General features: G+C 44.6%; 1 protein-coding gene across 2 annotated transcripts in view; it reads left to right on the plus strand.

The window, feature by feature from the left end:
• Positions 1-22,400, plus strand: part of JPH1 (junctophilin 1) — an 88,247-nt gene that overhangs the window by 46,636 nt on the left and 19,211 nt on the right. For both annotated transcript variants that reach the window (XM_021089189.1, XM_021089188.1), the window contains exon 3: positions 18,190-18,308. In XM_021089189.1, the coding sequence (XP_020944848.1) occupies positions 18,190-18,308 (119 nt within the window). The remainder of the gene's footprint in view (positions 1-18,189; positions 18,309-22,400) is intronic.

The raw sequence follows: 22,400 nt of genomic DNA on the forward strand, positions 1-22,400 counted from the left end.
GGAGTGCAGAAAAGCCCCCTCAATTCCTGGTTGTGTGAGGACCGTCCTGGTGGCTGTGAGAGCAGTCACACTCCAGGATCTGAGGGTCCTTTAGGGACATTATGCTCCCATTATCTGTGGTGATGTAGCCAAAATTATACTCCCGTTGGCAGCAATCCCATGGCAGGTCCTTGATCCAGACTTGTAAATGCGTGATTTACTCGAAATAGTTGTGCATGGTGATGGTGAAAGAGTGGCCCCTCCCACTTGTTTTCTTTGCCACGTTCCCTTTTACGAATGAGCTTGGACAGCATTTTAGGGAAAAAACTAAAAAGATTTAGGTGGTTTTATTACCTGAAAGAACACCAGGGAGCCCGGGGGGGAACACACTGGGGACAAACCAAATGGCATTTTCTCTACTGGAATTTGGAAACGCTTAGAGCACTAAGGGTACTGTGGGATTTATTTTGAGTTGTGTTTGCCTGATATTCAGAACATAATGATCCTCGGTAACACTTGTGTGCCTTCTAGTAAAAACGGGCATCTCCGTTCAGATCCATTTTCTTCGTGCCTGTTTTGCTACTAGGCAGATAAATTTGAAAGCTTGCAGCCCTGACTGCATGTAACCAGATAGTCTTGCCATGGGCCCCTCCTTTGTTAGGGACATTTAAAAATGGTTTCATATTAATTCACCAGTCTACGTGGGTGCATGTTTTTTTAACGTGACATTTCTAAGCTGGTTTTCTGGCTCATTCCAAAAAACAGAAGCCCCGTCTGTTATTTACTACCTGCCTGGGCAGTCAGATTTATTCGGCAAAATGTGCAGTAGAATCTTGGCAGTTTGCAGGTAAAGTCTGGTGGCTCCAGTAGTTAAAGTAAATACCTCCAGAGTAAATAGGCAGAAATCCTGGTTTCTGTACTGCAGCTCCCTAGAGGGGCTACAAGAAAAAGATCACTACTCCGATTTTAATGCCCCTGCCAGCAAAACGAACATGTCCACCCCAGCCTTTGTACAGTAAGGTCTCAAGGCAAAAGTCCTGGGCTTGGCAAATATTTCCTTAATAAAATAAAATATTTCCTTAAAACTGTAACTGTCTTCAGATCTTCATAATAGATTCTAGCTTTCGGCTAGCTTTGAACTGTGAAAGCTGGCAAGACCTCAACAACAGCTCCCTAGAAAAGTGGTTTTTGACCTTTTATTTAACTTTTAATGATTTTAGGGGGGCATTTCCAGCCTCTTCTTCTCTGAAGCAACAGTTTGACTCGAGGAAGCATGTACACCTTCTGTCTAGCACAGAAGTATGTAAACCTATGGCAGTGGATGGGGGGAGCGGTTGCGAGAGAGGTTAGAACCAAAAGTGTCTTAGAATGTCCACTTCTAAAAGCTCAGAAACTTGAGAGAGCTGGCTTTTGACAGCCATGCAATTTCCCATTAGGCTCTCTTGGTAGAGGCATTTCGTTTTATAGAAATTCGCATCTGCGGTTCAGCCTTTGAGAAATTATTTTGCAGATATTTCAGGCGCACGCAGCCGGGGAGCTGGAGGCATCTTCTTCCTTTCCTTTCGTTATTGTGTTTGTGTCTCAGAGTTGGGGGTGACTGCTCTTGGGTCCCTGCCACGTGTCATCGCTGCCAGAAGTCCACCCCGCTGCACCTCTTGCGGGGGTAAACACCTGAGAAGCCGGGAATGGGAGCTAAGCCAGCGTGTGTGACACAGAAACTCACGCAGGCAGCTCGTACAAAGCCGGCACACAATTGGAGTGTGTCGAAACGGGAAAAGGTGCCACGTGAATTTGCCATGTTTCTTCGCAGAGCAGGCCAATTTAAATATAGCCTACTACCACAGCTTGTCCAGAATTAAAATAGCCCAGAACAAGTGGCAAATGGCAGGGAGCGGGAATCTTTGCCAAGGGATGGCTAAGGGATGGGAAAAGGGGCTTTTGAGGTGGTTTGTACAGGCTCAGAGAGCAACAGCAGATAGGACACCCTGGGATCCTGCTTCATCACTTCAATTTCAGGTCAGCATAACTGCCCAGAGCGTGGAAGAGAAGACTGGTTAAAACACTCAGCAGCTTCGACGGCTACTTCAGATGTGCTGTATTATGATTTTAAACTTCAGATCCAGTCCCTGAATTCTGCTTGCGTGGTTTCGCACCAGCAGTCAAGGACAGTACCATTGCAATTATGTTTTCCAGGCAAAGGAGACATTTTTCACCCACAAATTGGGTTAAATTACCTAATAACCCTATAATAAAGCCTTCTTTGAGCCTGGTACCGCACATAATGAAATTAGAATTTAAAAACACAAGCAGCTCTGACTTACCTAGATGCCAGAACAGTGACAGTCTGTTCAAGAATTGTAGCTAATATTGTGGTTAACTTATTCATTCCTGAACCCTCTGTTTGGTTGGTTGATTTTTAGTTTTTCTTGATTCAAACTGTCATGTTCCCTGGGATTTAACAAAACCAAAAACCATTTTATTATAGGAGAGTAAGTACGGTTAAATATTCGCCCCAAATTAGAGCAAGCAAAAAAAAAACCTTCACCCACTCAACAGTAATTAGCATTTGTTGGTGCAGATATATATTTCAATCACATGGAACATATACATACTAAGGTGTATGTATATTATATATTTATGTATATTTGTGTACTCTTCCTGCCAAAACCCACCATCATACTAAACCTACCAAGCAAACATTTACTACTGCTTTAGAAAATTTTAATGATATAAGGGATTCATCATCTTACAGCCTTTAAATTAAAGACTTTGAGAACCAAGGTTTTTTTATTTCACTTGGCCATGCAGCCTCACTCATTTGAGCTACTGTGAGTGACTGTGACGTCTCAGAAACACATTGCGGAGAAGTTCCATGTTTACCATTAACTGTTGCCAACAGTGCTCATGTGCCAGAGAGGAATTCAAAGGGGAAAAAAGCTTTAATTACTCCACCAGAATTGCCGAGGGGTCAGACCAGGATGATGATGTGGTTGATAGAAATATGTCAGAGAAGAAAAAGAAGCATGAGATTTAGAATTAAGTAAAATTATGTGTGCTGCCCAGAGTAGCAAATAATTTAAAAGCATCTCTAGAAGTTGATAAATCACTAGGTATGTTGGGGAGTTCTGTCATGACTCAGCGGTTAGCGAACCCAGCTAGCATCCATGAGGACTCAGGTTCGATCCGTGGCCTTGCTCAGTGGGTTAAGGATCCAGCGTTGCTCTGAGCTGTGGTGTAGGTTGCAGACTTGGCTCGGATCCTGCGTTACTGTGGCTGTGGTGTAGGCCAGTGGCTGCAGTTCTGATTCGACCCCTAGCCTGGAAACTTCCATATGCCTTGGGTGCAGCCCTAAAAAGACAAAAAAAAAAAAAAAAAAAAAAAAAAACCACACCAAAAAACAATCATTAACTATGTTGAGATTTTGTTTGAGGTAGCACATGTTAGGAGTAGATTGCGAGTTGAGGATGTGGACAGCAGTGAAAGGAGACAGGCCAGGGGTGATTATTTCAGAGAACACAAATTCACAAGTGATCTGAAACCTGGAGACATGTCTGTAGGAAGATGAAGGGCAGCAGGATATTAGGAATATTAGTAAAAGCTCCTAATAGAAATGTGGAGCAGCCAGCTGCTCACCAGCTTCAAGCCTCCTTGTCTTCCATGGGAAGAGGCTTCTCAATTCTCATTCTTACGCAGTGGAGCAAATGCCATTTTCCAGGGCATTCAGTTCTGCCATGGGAAAGGCCCTGGCTGCAGGCAGAGGGGTTCCCACATCTGCCAAAGAATGGAGGCCCCTTCAGGATGGGCTTGTTCCAGTCGTGGTGATCAGCTTTCATAGGCCTCTCTTTTCCTTGATGTCCTGTAGTTTGCAGGGTAACTGGTCCACCCAAAGGGAGTCCCTGTGAAACCATAGGAGGGCTTTCTGCGCTCATCTCCTTCGTGCCAGAGCAGAGTGAAGAAGGGAAGCATCACACTCCACCATGTCCGCTGCAGCATTATTTGGGTTCAGAATTATGAATCTGCTTTACAGGTTTCCACCAGAATCCCCCAGAGCCTCTCATGACTCTGAGGTTCTGTGCCTTAAGTGCAAGCAGATTTTCACATTTCTTTTTTTTTTTTTTTTTTTTTTTGTCTTTTTTTTTTTGTTGTTGTTGTTGCTATTTCTTGGGCCGCTCCCGCGGCATATGGAGGTTCCCAGGCTAGGGGTCCAATCGGAGCTGTAGCCACCGGCCTACGCCAGAGGCACAGCAACGCAGGATCCGAGCCGCGTCTGCAACCTACACCACAGCGCACGGCAACGCCGGATCGTTAACCCACTGAGCAAGGGCAGGGATCGAACCCGCAACCTCATGGTTCCTAGTCGGATTCGTTAACCACTGCGCCACGACGGGAACTCCAGATTTTCACATTTCTGTTTCCAAGTAGCCATAAGGCGAGGGCACATCTTTTTGTCACCCAGTCTATTGTCATTTCAGTAGATACTACGATTCTGTTAGAGAAGGGGAAAGAGCTATTTTCAGTACTCCTGCCACTGCCTAAAACTTATTTATTAGCACATACAGGACATCTCATTTGGAGACCATAGCCTGTGCTGCGAGGTAAACCTAGAGACCTTTAGAGAAGCTGCCAGAGGCCAGCGAAGTAGCAGGTAAGGCCCAGGACCTTTATGTTAACACTCAGGCTTTGGGGGACAGACAGGCTTTGGGATTTGGCAGGTAACCCTTCCCGACCCTCCAAAGTTCAGTCCTCCTTTCCCTGTTACAAGTTGATGGTCAGTAGCTTTTGAATGCTTGGGCTTCCAAGGGAATCCCTTCCTAAGGGCCCATCCCAGCCTGAATTTCTGCCCTGTTCTTGGGATGTGCAGCATGCCCTCTGTGCCTGGAATTCTTCTTGACATTCTTTGGACTCTGTCTGAATCTCAAATTGGTGAGGGCCAGTTCCATTCATCTGCCACCCAGGAATGGAGCCCGGGAAGGCAGACCCCACATCCCCAGTGGTGCCACAGGAGTCCGTCCATCCCACCCACAGGCCAGGCCTCCCAGGCACCGCCCCCCCCCCCATCAGTTAATTCCACCATGAAGAAAAATAAAGGTTAAAAAATTCAGTGAAATGTGTCTAGCATGGATATCCAGGCAGCCAGCAGGTACCTGGTCAAGAATATTCCAGGTATGGTGTTCCCGTCATGGCTCAGTGGTTAGCAAACCCGACTAGTATCCATGAGGACATGGGTTCGATCCCTGGCCTCACTCAGTGGGCTAAGGATCCAGCGTTGATGTGAGCCGTGGTATAGGTCAAAGACTCGGCTCAGATCCTGTGCTGCCGTTGCTGTGTAGCCAGCAACTACAGTTCCGATTCGACCCCTAGCCTTGGAACCTTCCTATGCCACGGGTGTGGCCCTAAAAAGACAAAAAAAAAAAGAATTTTCCAGGTGTTATAAGTCCTGTAAGGTTGTCATATTGAAGCAGAACGCTGGCAATCTAGCAGGACCCAAGGAAAAGATTCCTATGATTTGAACCAGAATCTAACTTGATTCTTTTACCCATTTTATTTGAATTCTGCCTTGCTTTTCCACCACTATCTCTTTTTTTATTTTATGATTTTTATTTTTTCCTTTATGGTTGATTTACAGTGTTCTGTCCATTTCTACTGTACAGCAGAGTGACCCAGTCAGACATACATACATACATTTTCTTTTTCTCACATTATCCTCCATCACGTTCCATCGCAAGTGACTAGATAGAGTTCCCAGTGCTACACAGCAGGATCTCATTGCTTATCCACTCCAAATGCAATAGTTTGCATCTATTAACCCCAGACTCCCAGTCCATCCCACTCCCTCCCCTTCCCTTTTGGCAACTACAAATCTGGTCTCCAAGTCCATGAGTTTCTTTTCTGTCCACCACCATCTCTAATGACAGAGAAGCGTGTATTTTTACCTCAGCATGCATGTATTCACCTTCAAAATTGCCTCTGCCACCCTGCCCCCCAGTTGTAGCACATGTTACTTTTATTCGAAAGTCCTCATCAGAAAACTAGATACCCTGGTTTATGTATTTGTTTCTGCCTCCATTTTTTTTCCATGTCCTTGGGTAAGTTCTTATCTTGTCCAATGAGTATGGGGTAAATTTTTTCTGTTCTCAGTTTAACACAGCAAATGCTTAAAACAGATAAAATCACAGCCATTTTTTTTAAGTTTCTCATGAGGAAAAAGAAAACTTTTTAAGAATTCAGGAAGAACTGGATGATCTTCTAATATTTCCTTTTAAACTCGGAGGCGTTAATTACTAATTTGGTGATTTGGGGAAGGCAACTATGAGTTAGATGAATCTGCAGTATTTTTAACACCACCTAAAATGTTCCTGCCAAAGAATAACCTTGATGAAAACCAAGTCTCTCCCATAGTCTTTAGTAAGATGTTTTCTAAGCTGTTTTTCGTTTGAAAGTCAGCCAAAACTGGTTTTAAAAATATGTAGGAAAAGGAAGCTCAAAATTTGCATTTTTCAGTAGAAGTTAAAAATCTATTATATTAGAGATAGTTGAGTAGAGAAATAAGGAGGGCAACAGACTCAAAATACAGAGAAAGCTTGCATCTAAGAAGATAGAACTATGAGGAATATTTATAGCAGAAAGAAAATCTTACAACTAAAAGATGAGATAAATAGCAGGATGTTTGCCAAAACAAAATCTAGGGACAGTGGTCCAGAAATTTCTTCACAGCGTAGTCACCCAGCTTTGCCCTAAAGGTTAGGCAGCCTGGGTTCTGCCTGTTCATCCCACTCAATTGAATTATGTTCCTTGGTCTCTCTGATTCTTAAACCCCTACAGAAGGGAGAATAATTGTCTGACCGCAAGGGGAGGGACTTCAGTTGTAATTGTGCCTTTTAATCTCTCTGGTAAAGCAGGACTTTGAAGAGTCAGTCAAACTCAGAAGGTGAATGTAAATCATGCAAATCCTTTGTATTCATTTCACTGTCATCCCCAATATCTGTTACAAAAGACTATAGATTTAAAGTGAAACCAGTCAGGGATTTCTTTCTTTTTTTTTTTTAGGGCTGCACCTGTGGCCTATGGAGGTTCCCAGGCTAGGGGTCGAATCAGAGCTGCTGCAGCTGCTGACCTACGCCACAGCCAGGTGGGATATGAGCTTCATCTGTGACCTACACCACTGCTCTGGCAACACCAGATCCTTGACCCACTGAGCGAGGCCAGGCATCAAACCTGCATCCTCATGGATATTAGTCAGGTACCTTAACCACTCCTAAGGATTTCTTAATTGAACCAGGGAAGGAGGGATCCCTTGTCACGGACCAGATGTGAACTAAATAGGATAACTGAATCACGGATCCTGCAAGGAAACAAAAAGTGAATAAATGCTGAGAGAGTAAGCGCACCCCTACTGATTTGGCTTTCCTTGCAAAGCAGTCCTGTTATCAACTCTGCAATTTCAAAACGTGTCTGTTGAATATGATAGAGCTTAAGACTCAGAATGGTTTTGTAGAGCCAGTCCCGAGCAAGTTCTCATTCTCATTGTTCAGCATCAAATGCACAATAGAGGAACGGAGGCCTTTATTGGTCAGGATCTTGGCAGGTCTCAACAGATCGAAGCGACGTGGTAAATAATGGACAGATGGGGGATCTTTAGAGAGCCATTTGGGGTAATTTACAAAATGGATATTTTACTACCTAAGAGACTGTGTTTCAATTTAGGTGTTCAAGGAGGTGTTCTGGATGCTTTATGTCATTTCTAAGGCATGAAATGATGTGTGCTTAATTTTTTTTTAATGTCTCAGTGTTGATGAAATGGAATTGCTTGAGGGCCCCCTCCACCCCGAGTGTGTGTCGAATGGGCATTTGCAGCAGTGGCGGAAGTTAGCTCTGCCTGTGACCCAGTCGCTGGGGTCAGCTGGTCACTGTCACAGCTGGTCGGCTGTTTTCCCCAGTAGATAGTCTTAAATTGCTCTAACTCTTAGTCATCCTTCAATCTCTGCCCACAGTGACCGTTAGTGAAGGACAAAAAGCCTGACAACACTGACGTGAAGTAAAAACAGCATTTGACGCGACAGTTCTCATCACTACCCAGAGGGTCTTCTCAGGTCCAAAGGTCGCCAAGTTCTTTTTAGGCACATCCAGATGTTCCTGTTACAGCACCAAAAAGAAATGTACTCCAGATTATATCTAGTTTCATTTCCTGTCAGATGCATCCATTTTAAAATAATTTGACTCACCTTTTATTACCCAGTGGCTAATGCCTTGACATGAAGATGCAAGTACATCAGATTTAGTAAGTAGTGCACCAGATTTAGTCAGGATAAGGCAGTTTCTGTGAAATTTGCCATAGGAAAGAAGCATTCAATTAGAAAGTATCAAAAGGGAGTTCCCATTGTGGCTCAGCAGTGACAAACCTGACTTGTGTCCTTGAGGTTGCGGGTTCAATCCCTGGCCTTGCCCAGTGGGTTAAGGATCTGGCATTGCCATGAGCTGTGGTGTAGGTCACAGACACGGCTCAGTTCTGGTGTTGCTCTGGCTGTGGTGTAGGCTGGCAGCTGCCGCTCTCATTCAGCCCCTAGCCTGGAAACTTCCACATGCCACAGCTGTGGCCCTTAGAAACCAAAAAATAAAATTAAATTAAAAAAATTTAAAAACCCAACAGTGAAAACTATAGTAATAGTCTGTGTTTACAGGACTTGACAGTTATCAGGTTGCCTTCACATAACATGGGATCCTAACTTGACCCTTTTTATTTCATCTGGTCCAGCATCCACCACAGCTCTGTGACGGTTACACCTCCATCCTCCTTGCTCAGCTCTCTACCCTGCATCAAGGTTCCTTTCTCTCCTTCTCTGAGAAAAGAGGCCCCTTCCCGAGGAAGGTAGAGAATCCCGTAGACCTGAAATCAGGTCCTCCAAGCTCTGCTCATCAATTCCAACTTTCCTTTCTTCCATTCCTTAGAGCCTTTATACAGTGCTGATTCCAAATCTTCACCTCTTTAAGTCCCTGATTTTCCCTTCCAGCCCCGAATTCCAGCCAAAGACCAGTAATGGCCATTTATCAACCAAATACGCCCTCTGCATTAGAATGCAATACTTCATAGAAATCAGTCCTGATCCGGCACAACTCTACAAGGTAACACCATCCCCATTTTACAGGTAGGGAAACTGAGGCTAAAGGGACACAGCCAGGATGTGTTAAACTGGGATCTGAACCTAGGTCAGTCTGGTTCCATAGTCCACAGCACTCTCTGTCTCTTTTAAGCTTAGGATTCTTTAATTTTAAAACATTGCATCAACTCATCACTGTTCTGTTTTTGTTTTTGGGGTTTTTTTTCCCCCAATTTCCTTTCCTTTGCTCCATGTAGGACCAAACTCCAACATCTGTCCCCTTCTCAAAGCTTCTTCATTTTCTTCTGTTGTCTGAGCATCTTTCATCCCACTTTCCAACAGGATGGGCTTTCACTGATACACATGAAATGTCTGTTCCCTTGGCCCAGCGAGTCCCTCTGGTTACTGTCCAAATTTCCGCCTTCCTTTCTGGGTTAGAAGTCACCAGCATGTGGCCCACACCTGCTTCCTCTGCTTCCTCTGCTCCTTCCTCACCGACCCCTTCCGTGTGGCTTCCACAGCGGCCTTGGTATTAGGATTGCCTTCTCAAAGACCCTCCCCCAATTCAGCAGCCTCTTCTCAGCCCTCGCCATGCTCCTGCACTTGGCAGGATTGACAAGTCACCCCTTTCTCAGGCCCTTTTTTTTTTGGCGGGGGGTATCTTTTTTTAGGGCAACACCCACAGCATATGGAGGTTCCCAGGCTAGGGGTTGAATCAAGGCTGTAGCCTCTGGCCTACACCACAGCCACAACAACACAGGATCTGAGCTGCATCTGTGACCTACACCACAGCTCATGGCAATGCCAGATCCTTAACCCACCGAGCAAGGTCAAGAATCATGGATGCTAGTCAGATTCATTTCTGAGGAGCCAACTCCCTTTTCTCAGACTCTTAACTGCACTTGGTCTTCTAACAGCCCCCAAACCAGCCAGTCAGTGCCGCTGCCCCAAAAGAGAGACACATTGACGTCTGACCCATCTAACTCCTAAAAGGAGCTCAGGATTATCCAAGAGCAAGAACTTTGAGTGGTTCTCTTGGACGTCCACCTTCTTCTACCTGTATGCAACCGATCACCTCTTGCTTGTTTCCTTCAGCAGGGCCCCAGGAGACTCTTGTCTCCATCCTTGGTTTTTTGCATTTTGGACTCACTTCTTTGATGGGTTCATTCACCTCATGTGAACTCACCGTCTGTGATCACAATGCCCACATTCGCATTACTAACCTTGACCATCACCTTGCATTGCAGGCCTGTATTTCCACCTAGAAATGCCCATGTCGTGTCAAACCCTGCTCATCTACCACTGCCCTTGTCATCACCGTCAAACTGTCTCCCCTTCCCACCTGTACAGTCTCTCTCTGTGGTAAGGCCATTCACCTGGCTACCAACTTAGAAATCTTGGAGTTACATCTTTTATGTTTCTCTGCTTCTTATATATTTATTTATTCCACCAATATGTGTTGAAAGCAGCTTCTCTGCCGGGCTTTATGTTACCAGCTGGCAAAACAGATGTGCAGGCTGCCCTCATGTTTCAGGGTTATGGCATTTCTTCCCTTAAAGGCCCTTGATTTTTCCTTTTCTTAACCACTGTTAGACTTCCCTTGTCCCAGCTGAGGTCAGTGAAGCGACTTTCCATCCGGGAGCCTAACCTTTGGTCTTTTCTCCTCACTTCCTCTGGGCACCGAGGATGTTGTAGAAATACTCGTTCATGGGTGATTATAGTTTTTAAGTTTTTTAATTGTAAGATACACATGACATACAGTTTACCATCCTAACCATTTAAGTGTACAGTCCAGTTGTGTTAAGTGCACTCACACTGTTGTGCAGCCAGTCTCCAGAACTTCTTCACCTTGCAGAACTAAAACGATGGATGCTGTGGGTTCATTACCGCTGAGCCACAATGGGAACTGCTATGGTTTTTTTTAATGGTAGCCATCCTAGTGGGTGTGAGGTAGCATCTCATTATCATTTTGATTTGTGTTTCCCTTATGATTAGTCATGTTGAACACCTTTTATATGCCTATTAGCCATTTGTATATGTGCTTTGCAGAAATGTCTATTCAAGGCATTTGCCCATTTTTAATTGTTTTTGTTGTTGTCGTTCTAAAGTTATAGGAGTTCTTTATATATTCTGGATACTAACCCATTATCAGATACTTGAGCAAAGGTTTTTTTCCCATTCAGTGAGTTGTGGGTGGTTATGTTTCAAAGTGAAGTTTTAATCTTATTTAGTAGTAATATTTTTGAACTGTAGAATAACCCACATTAAAAGAGACTTTTTGGAGTTCCCATCGTGGCTCAGTGGTTAACGAATCCGACTAGGAACCATGAGGTTGCAGGTTTGATCCCTGGCCTTGCTCAGTGGGTTAAGGATCCGGCCTTGCTGTGAGCTGTGGTGTAGGTCGCAGACGAGGCTTGGATCCCGAATTGCTATGGCTCTGGCGTAGGCTGGTGGCTACAGCTCCAATTAGACCCCTAGCCTGGGAACCTCCATATGCTGCGGGAGCAGCCCTGGAAAAGGTGAAAAGGCAAAAAAGACCAAAAAAAAAAAAAAAAAAAAAAAAACTTTTCAAAAAAACAGGACTTCTCCATGATGATTTTAAGAATTAAACATCCCTTAGTTTTTACATCAGATTTTTCTCAATGCCTAAATTACATCAAAAGGTCAATTTTATAAAATTTAGGATAAAGTAGAAGATGGCCAGTTATTTGGCATATTCCAGAAAATGTTTAAAAATGTGCTTTTGACCTGGCCTTTGTAGAGAATATAGCCTTTACGCTTACTAAGTTTGATAAAATGTTAGGGAATAGAGCCTGTAAAGTACTTGAGAATGATGACTTATTTTCCAAGTTTGAAAGTGTTCTGGATGTAGAAAAAAATTCTATAAAGAAAGCTGAACAGTAGGCTCTGCTGCCCCCAAGTTATCACGTATATCCCTAAGCATCCATGCACTGCGAAGGGCTGACGTTCAGAAGACTTACAATAGTAAGAGTTTATTGAGCCAATAATTGTTTTCAATCTCCTGCCAATTTCTAAAAAGGATTGGCAGGGCATTATAAGTCACATACATAATAGCATTCCAGATACCAAGGCATGTTAAAAGCCATGTCGCTAGAGAAGATAGCCATGCACACAGATTGAGGATAATTTTACTCCAGGTTTCCTGGTAACTGTAACAAAAAGAGAAACAATAGATGTTGTAGTTCTCTTTGTATGATGCAAGGAAGCACACCAGCGTATCATCAGAGACCAGATTTTTCCTGGCACTAAACTTTAAGCTGAATGTATCACTTAGATCTTTATGAACATGGCAAGGTTACACGTAATGAACAGCATCTCACGAAAGCTAAGTAAACCTTCTTCACATGAATCATGGTTCACATCCTATCTTGGATATCTTGGTTCATCCTTCTACCATCCCTTGATAAAAAGCCAAGGGCAGAATATGAATTATGATGCTCTGGAGGCATCTCAGATCGCTAAGGTGATGTGGCTTAATGTCTGCTCTCACAGACAAGTGATCTGTGATTAGACTGGCCTCAACATGCTCCCTGGCTACCCTTACTTTCTTGCCTTTATTTTTTTAAGGGCCACACCTGCAGCATATGGAAGTTCCCAGGCTAGGGGTTGAATCGGAGCTGCAGGTGCCAGCCTACACCACAGCTCACAGCAATGCAGAATCCTTAACTCACTGATGGAGGCCAGGGATCAAACCCATATCCTCATGATACTAGCTGGGTTTGTAACCTGCTGAGCCATGACGGGAACTCCCATAGCTACCCATACTTTCAAAGCCTGTGTCACATATCTCTGTGAGAGTTGGGGACCTTGTAGGGTCAAATACCAGATTTCAATGGGGACACCATGCCCCTTCATTTACATTTTATGTCTAAATAATTTGATAATGTCTTTAGGAAAGGGAGCAATGAACGGAAGGAACACAACTATTTGCTGATGATGTAACATGTTTTTACCCAGACCTAAGAACACAGTCTTGAAGTTACTAGTCTAGGTCCTGTCGTAAAACAAAACAAAAAAACTGTTTTGGACCCATAAGAAGTAGTCTCCCCAAACCAAATTCGCTGAAGAGTTCTAGCCAAATCACTGCCCATTGCAGATTAAAATCTGTGCCAGCTCTGCCAACAAACGGGTGTATAAAGACTGAAAGAAGTTTTGAGAGACGGCTATGGGCCCCACACGTGCCTTAGCAGGAAGAGGATATGCTGAGCCTCGTCAGGTTAATCTTAGCAGAAAAATAAATCAGTATTCAAAGACCAGCTTTCTTTCAGGTACAGGAACTTAGAAATCATGCTTTTGCTTTTTGGCCGCAATCTATGGAACCACTGAGTTCTCATTCCCATCACGAGGATTCCTTGCTTAACAGAATGATTTTTTAGAAAGGGCTACAACCGTGTCCACAGGATAATTGGTTTTTGCAAATCTAGGTCTCTGATAAGTGAATAAATGTCACAGTCCAAAAGGAAGGCTAACAGATCATTTTTTTTTTCATTTTCTTGCATGCAATGCCATAACCCAGGAGAGAATTTTGGTTATTGTCAATGTCAAGAGCACTGGAAGGGAACTAGGATGATCAGCTGCAAGGTCAGAAGCAGGGAGGTCAGTTCTGCCTCTGCAGTAACCTGGTGGCAGATGACGGTGATGTGACCAGGGCAGGAGCAATGACGGGAATGAGATGGGGTTGGGGTGTGTTTTGAAGCTAGTGCCAAGCACCTTGGCTGACCATGGCCATGGCGTGTGAGAGAAAGGGACGTGTCAAGGTTGACTCACAGGGGTTCGGCTTGATCACCTGTTAGAATGGGGTTGCCATTAACTGAGCTTTGGATTCTGATGTGCAGTTGCTCTTATCTTTAAATTTGGCGAGTGATTTTCTTTAAATATGTGGACCTCAAAGCAAATCACACGTGCAGCCCCTGAACCAGTCAGATGATAGCCTCTGCCATTGAAAATTTCAGACAGAGCAGAAAATTAACTTTGACCAACTATGTGACAAATTTTAACAGGCATCAAAATCAGCATGTCTTCTGAGGCAGTTTATTGTGGGGAAGACAATGCGCAAAAAAGTACAAATAGAAAATTACAAATAGTGTATACAGTTTTACCTTTCGCAAAAATTCTTGTCCAGTCTAGATTAAAACCTTTATCAGCTCTTTCAGCGAAGAGGTGTATAAGAGATTGAAAGTTCAAAGTTGGGACAGACAGCGAAGGGACCTGCACATACCTTATTAGTAGTAGGAGTATATGCTGGACTTGGTCAATGTGTTGGTTATATGCTTTTTTGGTAAAAGCGTAATTATGTTCAAGAAAAAGTGAGAAAGCCAACTTTTGTGCAAAGTAAGTTGACTTGAGCGCTCATGAAGCACTGTTTTAATCACTCAAGAAAAAAGGTAGTCTCAGATTCTCATCAAATCACTGGTGGGAAAACAAGCTGCAATGCAGTTTGTAAGTACAGGCGGTGCCTGGCTTTTAGAAATTCCGCATTGACTGTTTCGGCTGTGCATGAGTGACCTTACAGGGCTCAAGTCCAGGCGGAGGTCACCTAGCTGCTGTGTGAGCCTGGCCAGCTACTGAGGCCTCTCTGTACTTCTTCACCCAAAAATAGTAACTCCAAGTTAAAACTTTGGTTTATTTGTAGAACTAGAATGCTAAAAGAAAGTCAGTAGCTGAGCCTAGCGGAAAGATGTTGCTTTTCACTTTGGTTTTGTTGCATTTGATGGGAGAAAGTCTGTGTGCTAATTAGGGTATTGGGAGACTCATGAGGGCCATTAGGATGTCAGCAGTCTCTGGAATAAATGACAAGCCCCTCAGGCATGCCTGTTCCTTGTATGTGTGTATGTTTTCCATGTAACCAGCTACATTGTAGCAGCATGGCATCCGCTGAGCTGTTTGTGCCTCCCCAGAATGACTAGCCTGAACCCTGCTCCCTTCAACCCATAAACAATGGCACATCTTCCCAGATGGCTGATTAAATGGGTCGTTTGTTACTCTGGAGCCTGGAACTTGAACACAGAAATAACATGAGTTGGGATAAGCCCAGGTTTTTCCCTATGCCCAATTCAGATGCAGCAGTGGCCCAGCCGCATAGCGCTTTTGATGACAGCAAACTCAGATGGGTTCCTGCCCTTTTCTGTTTCTTGTTATCAGGTCCAGGACTTCCAGAAGGTCCTGAGCAGACATCTGGTCTGAGGTTTGAATGTAGTTTCAACTCATCTTGCGGGCTGTAGGAGCACTCACACAGGGAGGGGCTCCAGATGGAAAGTTACGCACCCCCCACCTTGTTTGGTCTTACAAAGAAAGAACAAGGGGAAAAAAAAGTAAAGGGTTGGAGCTTGATTGATGCTGACCTACCAAAATATATTTGCGGAGAGGTTAAGCTGCATTTGTCTGTTCTCCAGTAGAGCCTGTTGTAAAAAGTGGTGGAAGTACTACTGCCATTTTATGTGACTCCATGGTGATAAGTTGTGATTGAGTTTTGTAAATTTATCATTGAAGGGCTAGCAGATTTTATTAGAGGGCAGGATAACTGTACTCTTGTGGCTTCATTAATTATGGTACCCAGACATAATTAGGCTCCAGCTAAGAATAGCAGATAAAATGGAAAATAATTCTAGAGGAAAAAAAAAAAAAGATTGAGATTCTGAGAAGCTGCAAGAACACAACAGAAGCATCCATTGAGTCTCAGGCACAACACATGGGACAGAAGCACCCTTGCCGGATCCCTGAAGCTGGGTTTTTAGGAATATGTTCCTACCCTCTTGATTTTATCTCCATACCCTATAGATAGGGGTCATCTGAAACACCCTCCATGACTCATAAACAACAGTTTTGATGATTTGAATTTGATTCATTCATTTTTATTTGGTCGACCTTTATTTTTTAGAGGAGTTTTAAGTTTATAGAAAAGTTCCACAGAAAGTACAGAGTTTCCCCTGTGCCTCCTCTGTCCAGACCCGGTCACCCTCATTATTAACATCTTGCATTAGTGGGTACATTTGGATATGATTGATGAGCCATTATGGAATATCAGTATTGGGAGTTCCTGTCATGGCTCAGTGGTTAACGAATCCGACTAGGAACCATGAGGTTATGGGTTCAATCCCTGCCTTGCTCAGTGGGTTAAGGATCTGGCATTGCAGTGAGCTGTGGTGTAGGTTGCAGACGTGGTTCGGATCCTGCATTGCAGTGGCTCTGGTGTAGGCCAGTGGCTACAGCTCCAATTTGACCCCTAGCCTGGGAACTTCCTTAGGCTGAGGGAGCAGCCTTAGAAAAGGCAAAAAGACTAAATAAATAAATAAATAAATAAATAGAATATCAGTATTAAGTGAGATCTGTACTTTACATGAGGGTTCACACTCTGTGCTGTGCAGTTCAGTGGGTTTTGACAAATACCTGATGTCATGTATTCCCCCCTCCCCCACTGGAGAATTATACAGAGTAGTTTCACTCTCCTAATATCCCCCGTGATCCACCTGTTCATCCCTCACCCACTTTGGCCCCGAACCCTTGGCAAAACCATTGGTCTTTTTGCCATCTCTGTCGTTTTGTCAATCTGTTCATTTTCAAGGGACAACTCAGCTGTTCCTAAGGAAGCTTCATTCATTCCTTTATTTATAAAGTGGGGCCCTCAATAAATATTATGTGTTCTGTGCCTTGGGATTATAGTAGAGGACCAAAAATGAAAACTGAAAAAAATCCCCCCCAATTTAAAAAAATCTCCATGACACTTATATTCTAGTGCCTCCAGCCTCCAGGCTGAGCAAGGTCTCACCAAGGAGTGAAATGGACCCCTGACTACATAGGGTCAGAGGGGTTCACTCTGAGGCCTTTTACCAGGTAGCCCATGGTCTCAGGTCAGACCCCATCTGCCCTGCCTTTTCTCCCTGCAGTCCAGTCCCAGGGACCCCCCCCCGCCACAAACCAGACAAGGGTGCCATGTGGCTCCCCAACTTTTCCTCTCCTGCTGTCTCTGAATGAGTTCAAGCCCCTCTTTTAGACCCTTCTTACACTTTTACTACTAGTTATCCAGGGCCCTGCCTAGTGCTCATAAAAGAAAATAGAAAATTCATAAAATTATAAGAACTAGGTGCCCCTGATCATCATCTAAGCACTAACTGGACAGGGTCTTCTTTGGAAGTGGGGTAGCCCGAAGTCTCGCCCTCCAGGTCCTCTCTTCCTGGGCAGGCAGCCATCAGTTCCCATCTAGCCGGAGGAAGTTCAGTCCCATCGCTGCTGCTTCCTCGCTAGCCCTGGTCTTCTAGAAAGATCTGAGGTTTCTGTGAGTGACAAGGGGCCAGGAAGAAGGTGGGAGGAAGACAGAGGCCCCTTTCCTCCCCTCTAGCTCAGCCTCCTTTGGTTTCACGCAAGAGAGGTGCTGAAAGAGCAGCAACTAAATGGACTCCTTGGATTTCCCCCCCCCCCCCCAGCACATTTCTTCAAGCAGAGCACCCGGTCTGCTTCCACCAAGTGGGGGCGGGGACCCCCACCCCCACCCCAAGCGCACATGTTCCCAGCTGCATATTCGGCAGCGTCCCTCTGGTCGCTTTCACTGGCCATGGTAGGAGTCTGTCTACTACGGAAACCAACCGTCAGTGCTGCAAACCAGAGTTTTACTGCTTTTCCCCTAGAGAGCTCCTTTACCAGCACACCCCTGGGCGGACTTTTCTTAGTCCAATTCTCGTATTGATTCTACCATAGAAATTAAGTCCGTGAACACTATGTTAATTCACAGGCTCTTATTCTACTCTCCATGGTTGGGGGTGCGGGGATAGGGAGTGGGATATGCTAACAGCCACAGTCAACAGGGAATTTGATTCTCTTAAGTTTTCAGCACCAGGCTTTGCATTAAGCTGCACACCATCCGCTTATACTTTCATTAACCTTGAAAGAGGGATTGAGGCAATTCACAGGTGGTTTCATCCGCATTATCCTCGTTGAGGGCTCATAGCAGAATGACTGTAAAACTTCCCGTTCCCAGTGTAGGGCCGGGATCACAACTAGCACTTCTTTTCCCGGCCCCACCTTCCCGATAGACTGTTTGCCCCGCTTGTGTAATTAACAAGGCGCCACCCTTGCTGACCCGCCCTCTGTGCTCCTGTAGGACCGCGCACGCCAGAGCCAAAGCTGACGCCGCTGACCAGGCCGCACTGGCCGCCCGCCAGGAGTGCGACATCGCCAGAGCTGTGGCCAAGGAGCTGTCGCCTGACTTCTACCAGCCAGGTAGGACTGTTCGCCAGAGGTGTGGCCTCTGGTTTCCATTTGGTGTCTTTTCCTTTTCACCCAAAGGTCTTTGCTTAATGCATTTCAGCAGTACTGCAAAACCAGTGGGAACATGCAGTAACCCATGTTTGCCATCTGAGTATTAGTGCTGAAGATTTGGCTGCTTCCCCAGTGCCTCTCCCTCCCTTCCTGCCTTCCCACCCCAGCAACCATCTTTGAGCTGAGCGCAGCCAACAGGACAAGGCTCTAAAAGAAGTAGCTAAGAAATCATGCTAGTGTGTTTGGGACCAGTGCAGATGCTAAAACAACTATTTCAAACATCAGAGGCACCTTGGAGTTCCATGGTGGTGCAGCAGGTTAAGGATCCAGAATTGTCACTGCAGTGGCTCCGGTCGCTGCTGTGGCACAGGTTCAATCTATGGCCCAGGAACTTCCACATGCTGGGGGCATGGCCAAAAAAAAAAAAAAAAAAGTCAGAGGCATCAATGACAATCACAGTAAGAGAAGAGCCAGTAAGTACTGTGAATTTTTTTTTAAATATACCTTTAAGGATTGTGGCTAGGACATAAATAAGTATACCACTTAAAGACAGATGGATCTGCACAGATTAAGAAGAGAATGCATGTCATGGTAGAAGAAGGGAAAGTGACAACACGCACACAAAAATCAATCCAGATAATCTCCCTCTCAAATATTATAAAATAACAATAAACAAATATTTACAATAGGTTTAAATATTTAACTAACTTCTTAGTGGTTTCCTACTAGACTGTTTGCATCCTTTTTTTGTTTTTTTGGTTTTTTTGGGTTTTTTTTCCGGTCTTTTTAGAGCTGCACCCTCAGTATATGGAAGTTCCCAGGCTAGGGATCAAATTGGAATTGCAGCTGCCAGCCTATACCACAGCCACAACACCAGATCTGAGCCGTGTCTGCAACCTACACCACAGCTCACAGCAACGCTGGATCCTTAACCCACTGAGCAAGGCCAGGGATCGAACCTGTGTCTTCATGGATACCAGGTGGGTCTGTTACGCTGAGCCACCGCAATGGGAACTCCTCCATCCTTTTCTTTAATAGACCGGTGTTAATAACATGGCAGTTGCCTTTAACATCTTTTTAAAATGATTCTCCATTGTTTTAGAAACAGATTTCTAGGCGAAGAGAGCAAAATAAATGTTCTAAATTTCTAAATATTGAAATTTATGTTTTCTTGGTGCACGATTTTTTTCCCTATTGGTTTCTGTTAAATTAAGCTGGATAACTAGCACCCTGCACAACTGGATGTGTTCAGTATTTGTTTGGTTCTAATGAGGTGAGACAATATTGGAGCTCTCAGGGCCTTAGTGTGACTGCATGAACAAGGTAAGTCAGAGTGAACAGAAGAGCATGAGTCCATAGAAGAGCTAGAAACTTGGCTAAAATAAATGGGCGAATAGGAAGGAAATGACACGATTTTTTTTTTTTTTTTTTTGTTTTTTTTTTTTGCTGCCAAGATTGAAGACAGTAAAAGGCCATGTTAACAAGACTCAATGTTTTTGAGTGAGAACTTGGTGATGGGCCCGTCTGGTTACTGACTGATTGAGTTACCAGAGTGACTTCTGTACCACCAGTTCAACTCCAAGGGGGGCAACCAGTGATGATAGGCTTTTTTCTTTCATGTGCACCTTTGCTGAACCTCTAGGTGGGATTTAAACCATGTCATACATATGTGTGTGTATGCTTAGGAAAGGGAAATTTTCCATTTTTTTGCAGTAGGAATAAACACTTGCCTGGAAACTCACGCTTCCCTGGACCTAAGTCCGGGCCAACTACCTGTGCCAGGGTACGAGGGCTGGGGAGCAGGTTCAGCCACCCAGGCAGGATGTCTTGTTCCTCCCCTTAGCGATGCCAGTGGGAGCAGCTTAGCACTCAGGAGGCTGTGCAGCTTCCAGAAGCAGCCCTGGGCTGGAGCAGCTTGGGAAGCAAACAAACTTACCATTGTCCGCAGATGGTAATTTCTTGATTCTGCGGCTAATTCTGTTGGGGAGTAGGGTCCCTGTAGATTTCTACTAGGTGTTAACAAGAGGTAATTGATATGGGAGGTCATCTCAATTTTCCAGACTAAATGGGTTTAAAAGCCTTTTATGGTGTGAAGGCATTTGAGGGGGGGGAAATATTGTGGGAAAATGTAATTCCACCCTTTCTTAGCAAAAACAGCTTCTTACAGGCACGCCGTCTGTCAGTAATGAATACATCACAGTAGCACGAAATGACAGGGGGACTATTGGCGACAGGAGCCGAGCGGGGCGGCTGCAATCCCCTTTGACCCCCAGCCAACCCTTCCTTCGGCAACTGTATAGAAAGCCTTTTCTGTACTATTACTGGTCTTCTCATGAGAGCAGAACTCAGGCTTTCCACTCTGCATTTACGGGGTGATCAAATCAGATGACATTTCTAAAGGGGCTTTCAAGTACTTTTTCTGAGTCAGGCTGCTTGTTTCATTTACATATCTCAGATATAAATGTTTCCTTTGTTGGGAGTGGATGTGTCATGCATAGAAGTTGTTAACCCTGGGAAAAAGGGTGTCTGCCATGGCTTCCATTTTGAACGCTTTCACGGCAAGTTTCCTCTATTCAGGAGCTGGCAGTATTTTGTGATATTTCCCATCTTAGTCCACGCTATGCTTTTACTCTAAAACTGTAGTATTCCTAAAGAACGGGGGCAGGGAGAGAGAAAGAGAGAAGGAAAGAAAAGAAAAGCAGAGAGAAAGGAAGAAGAAAGAAGGAAGGAAAGAAAAGAAAAGCAGAGAGAAAGGAAGAAGAAAGAAGGAAGGAAAAGCAAAGAAAAGCAGAGAATAAAACCAGGACTGAAGAGTGGGGGGGACATGGGAAGATGTTGGTCACAAAGCACAAAGCTTCCATTATGCAGAACAAACACGTTCTGCAGATGGCACGTATGGCATCATGACTGCTGCTAATACTGAGCCATATACTTGAAATGGACCATCAGCGTAGATCTTAAGTGTCTCTGCAAACCAAAAAAAAAGATAATTGTGAGGTGATGGACATGTTAATTAGCTTGATGACTGTGATCATTTCACAATGCATACCAAAAAAAAAAAAAAAAAAAAACCAGAGTTCCCGTTGTGGTGCAGTGGTTAACGAATCCAACTAGTAACCATGAGGTTGCAGGTTCGATCCCTGCCCTTGCTCAGTGGGTTAAGGATCCAGCGTTGCTGTGGCTCTGACGTAGGCCAGTGGCTGCAGCTCCGATTCGACCCCTAACCTTGGAATCTCCATATGCCACTGGAGCGGCCCTAGAAAAGGCAAAAAGACGAAAAAAAAAAAAAGTATTAGTCCATAGTTCAATTAAAAACTAAGGAAAAAACACAGCCGAGTGGGAATGGCTCCATCACCAAAGGGCTAAGTTGTCACAGATCATGAAAAGCATACAAGTAGATGTATGTGAATGTGCTTGTGGATGATTGCCTCCGTACACAGAAACCTAAGTTGCCATGAGTATGAGTGACACAGTGAGCTGTCCCCTTAGAACTCAGAAATAAGGTCGCCCTCTGAGAGTTCACCTCTAACATGAGCCCAGGAGACTGCATGGAAATATCCCAAGTGACCATTAAGTGATAGCATCACTATAGCACAGCAAGATTTCCTTGCAACCTGACTGTGTATTCAAACCTCGGAAGATTGGGTCACCCACAGCGGTATAGAAAAAGAGTCACAGAGGCAGACATTGGCAGTGCCCATCCACACACCTTCCAGAGGAGAGCAAAGCTGTGGCCAAAACCTTGGAGCGTTGCAGTTGCATTGGCAAGGACGTTTCTATTATGGGGAAGGATGCAGGGAGCTCTAGCCAACCATGTATGGCTTTATTGGCAAGATGATCCGAATGAGGAAATGGGCACATCAGCCTAGCTCAGCCCGATGCCATCAGATACTTGCTTCATCTCGTGCTCCCGCCCTGATTCCACATTCACCAGTAACCTTCTAATTTTGGTGGAGCTTCCCTTAGAGGTCTGCCAGCAGGGCGAGCCTGCCCAGGTGGTATCCGTGCAAGCTCCTGGCCTTTGTGAAGTGTGCGTTGCTCGTTGTAAACTGA

Source organism: Sus scrofa, chromosome 4 (genome assembly GCF_000003025.6).
Source record: "Sus scrofa isolate TJ Tabasco breed Duroc chromosome 4, Sscrofa11.1, whole genome shotgun sequence".
Lineage (NCBI taxonomy): Eukaryota > Metazoa > Chordata > Mammalia > Artiodactyla > Suidae > Sus > Sus scrofa.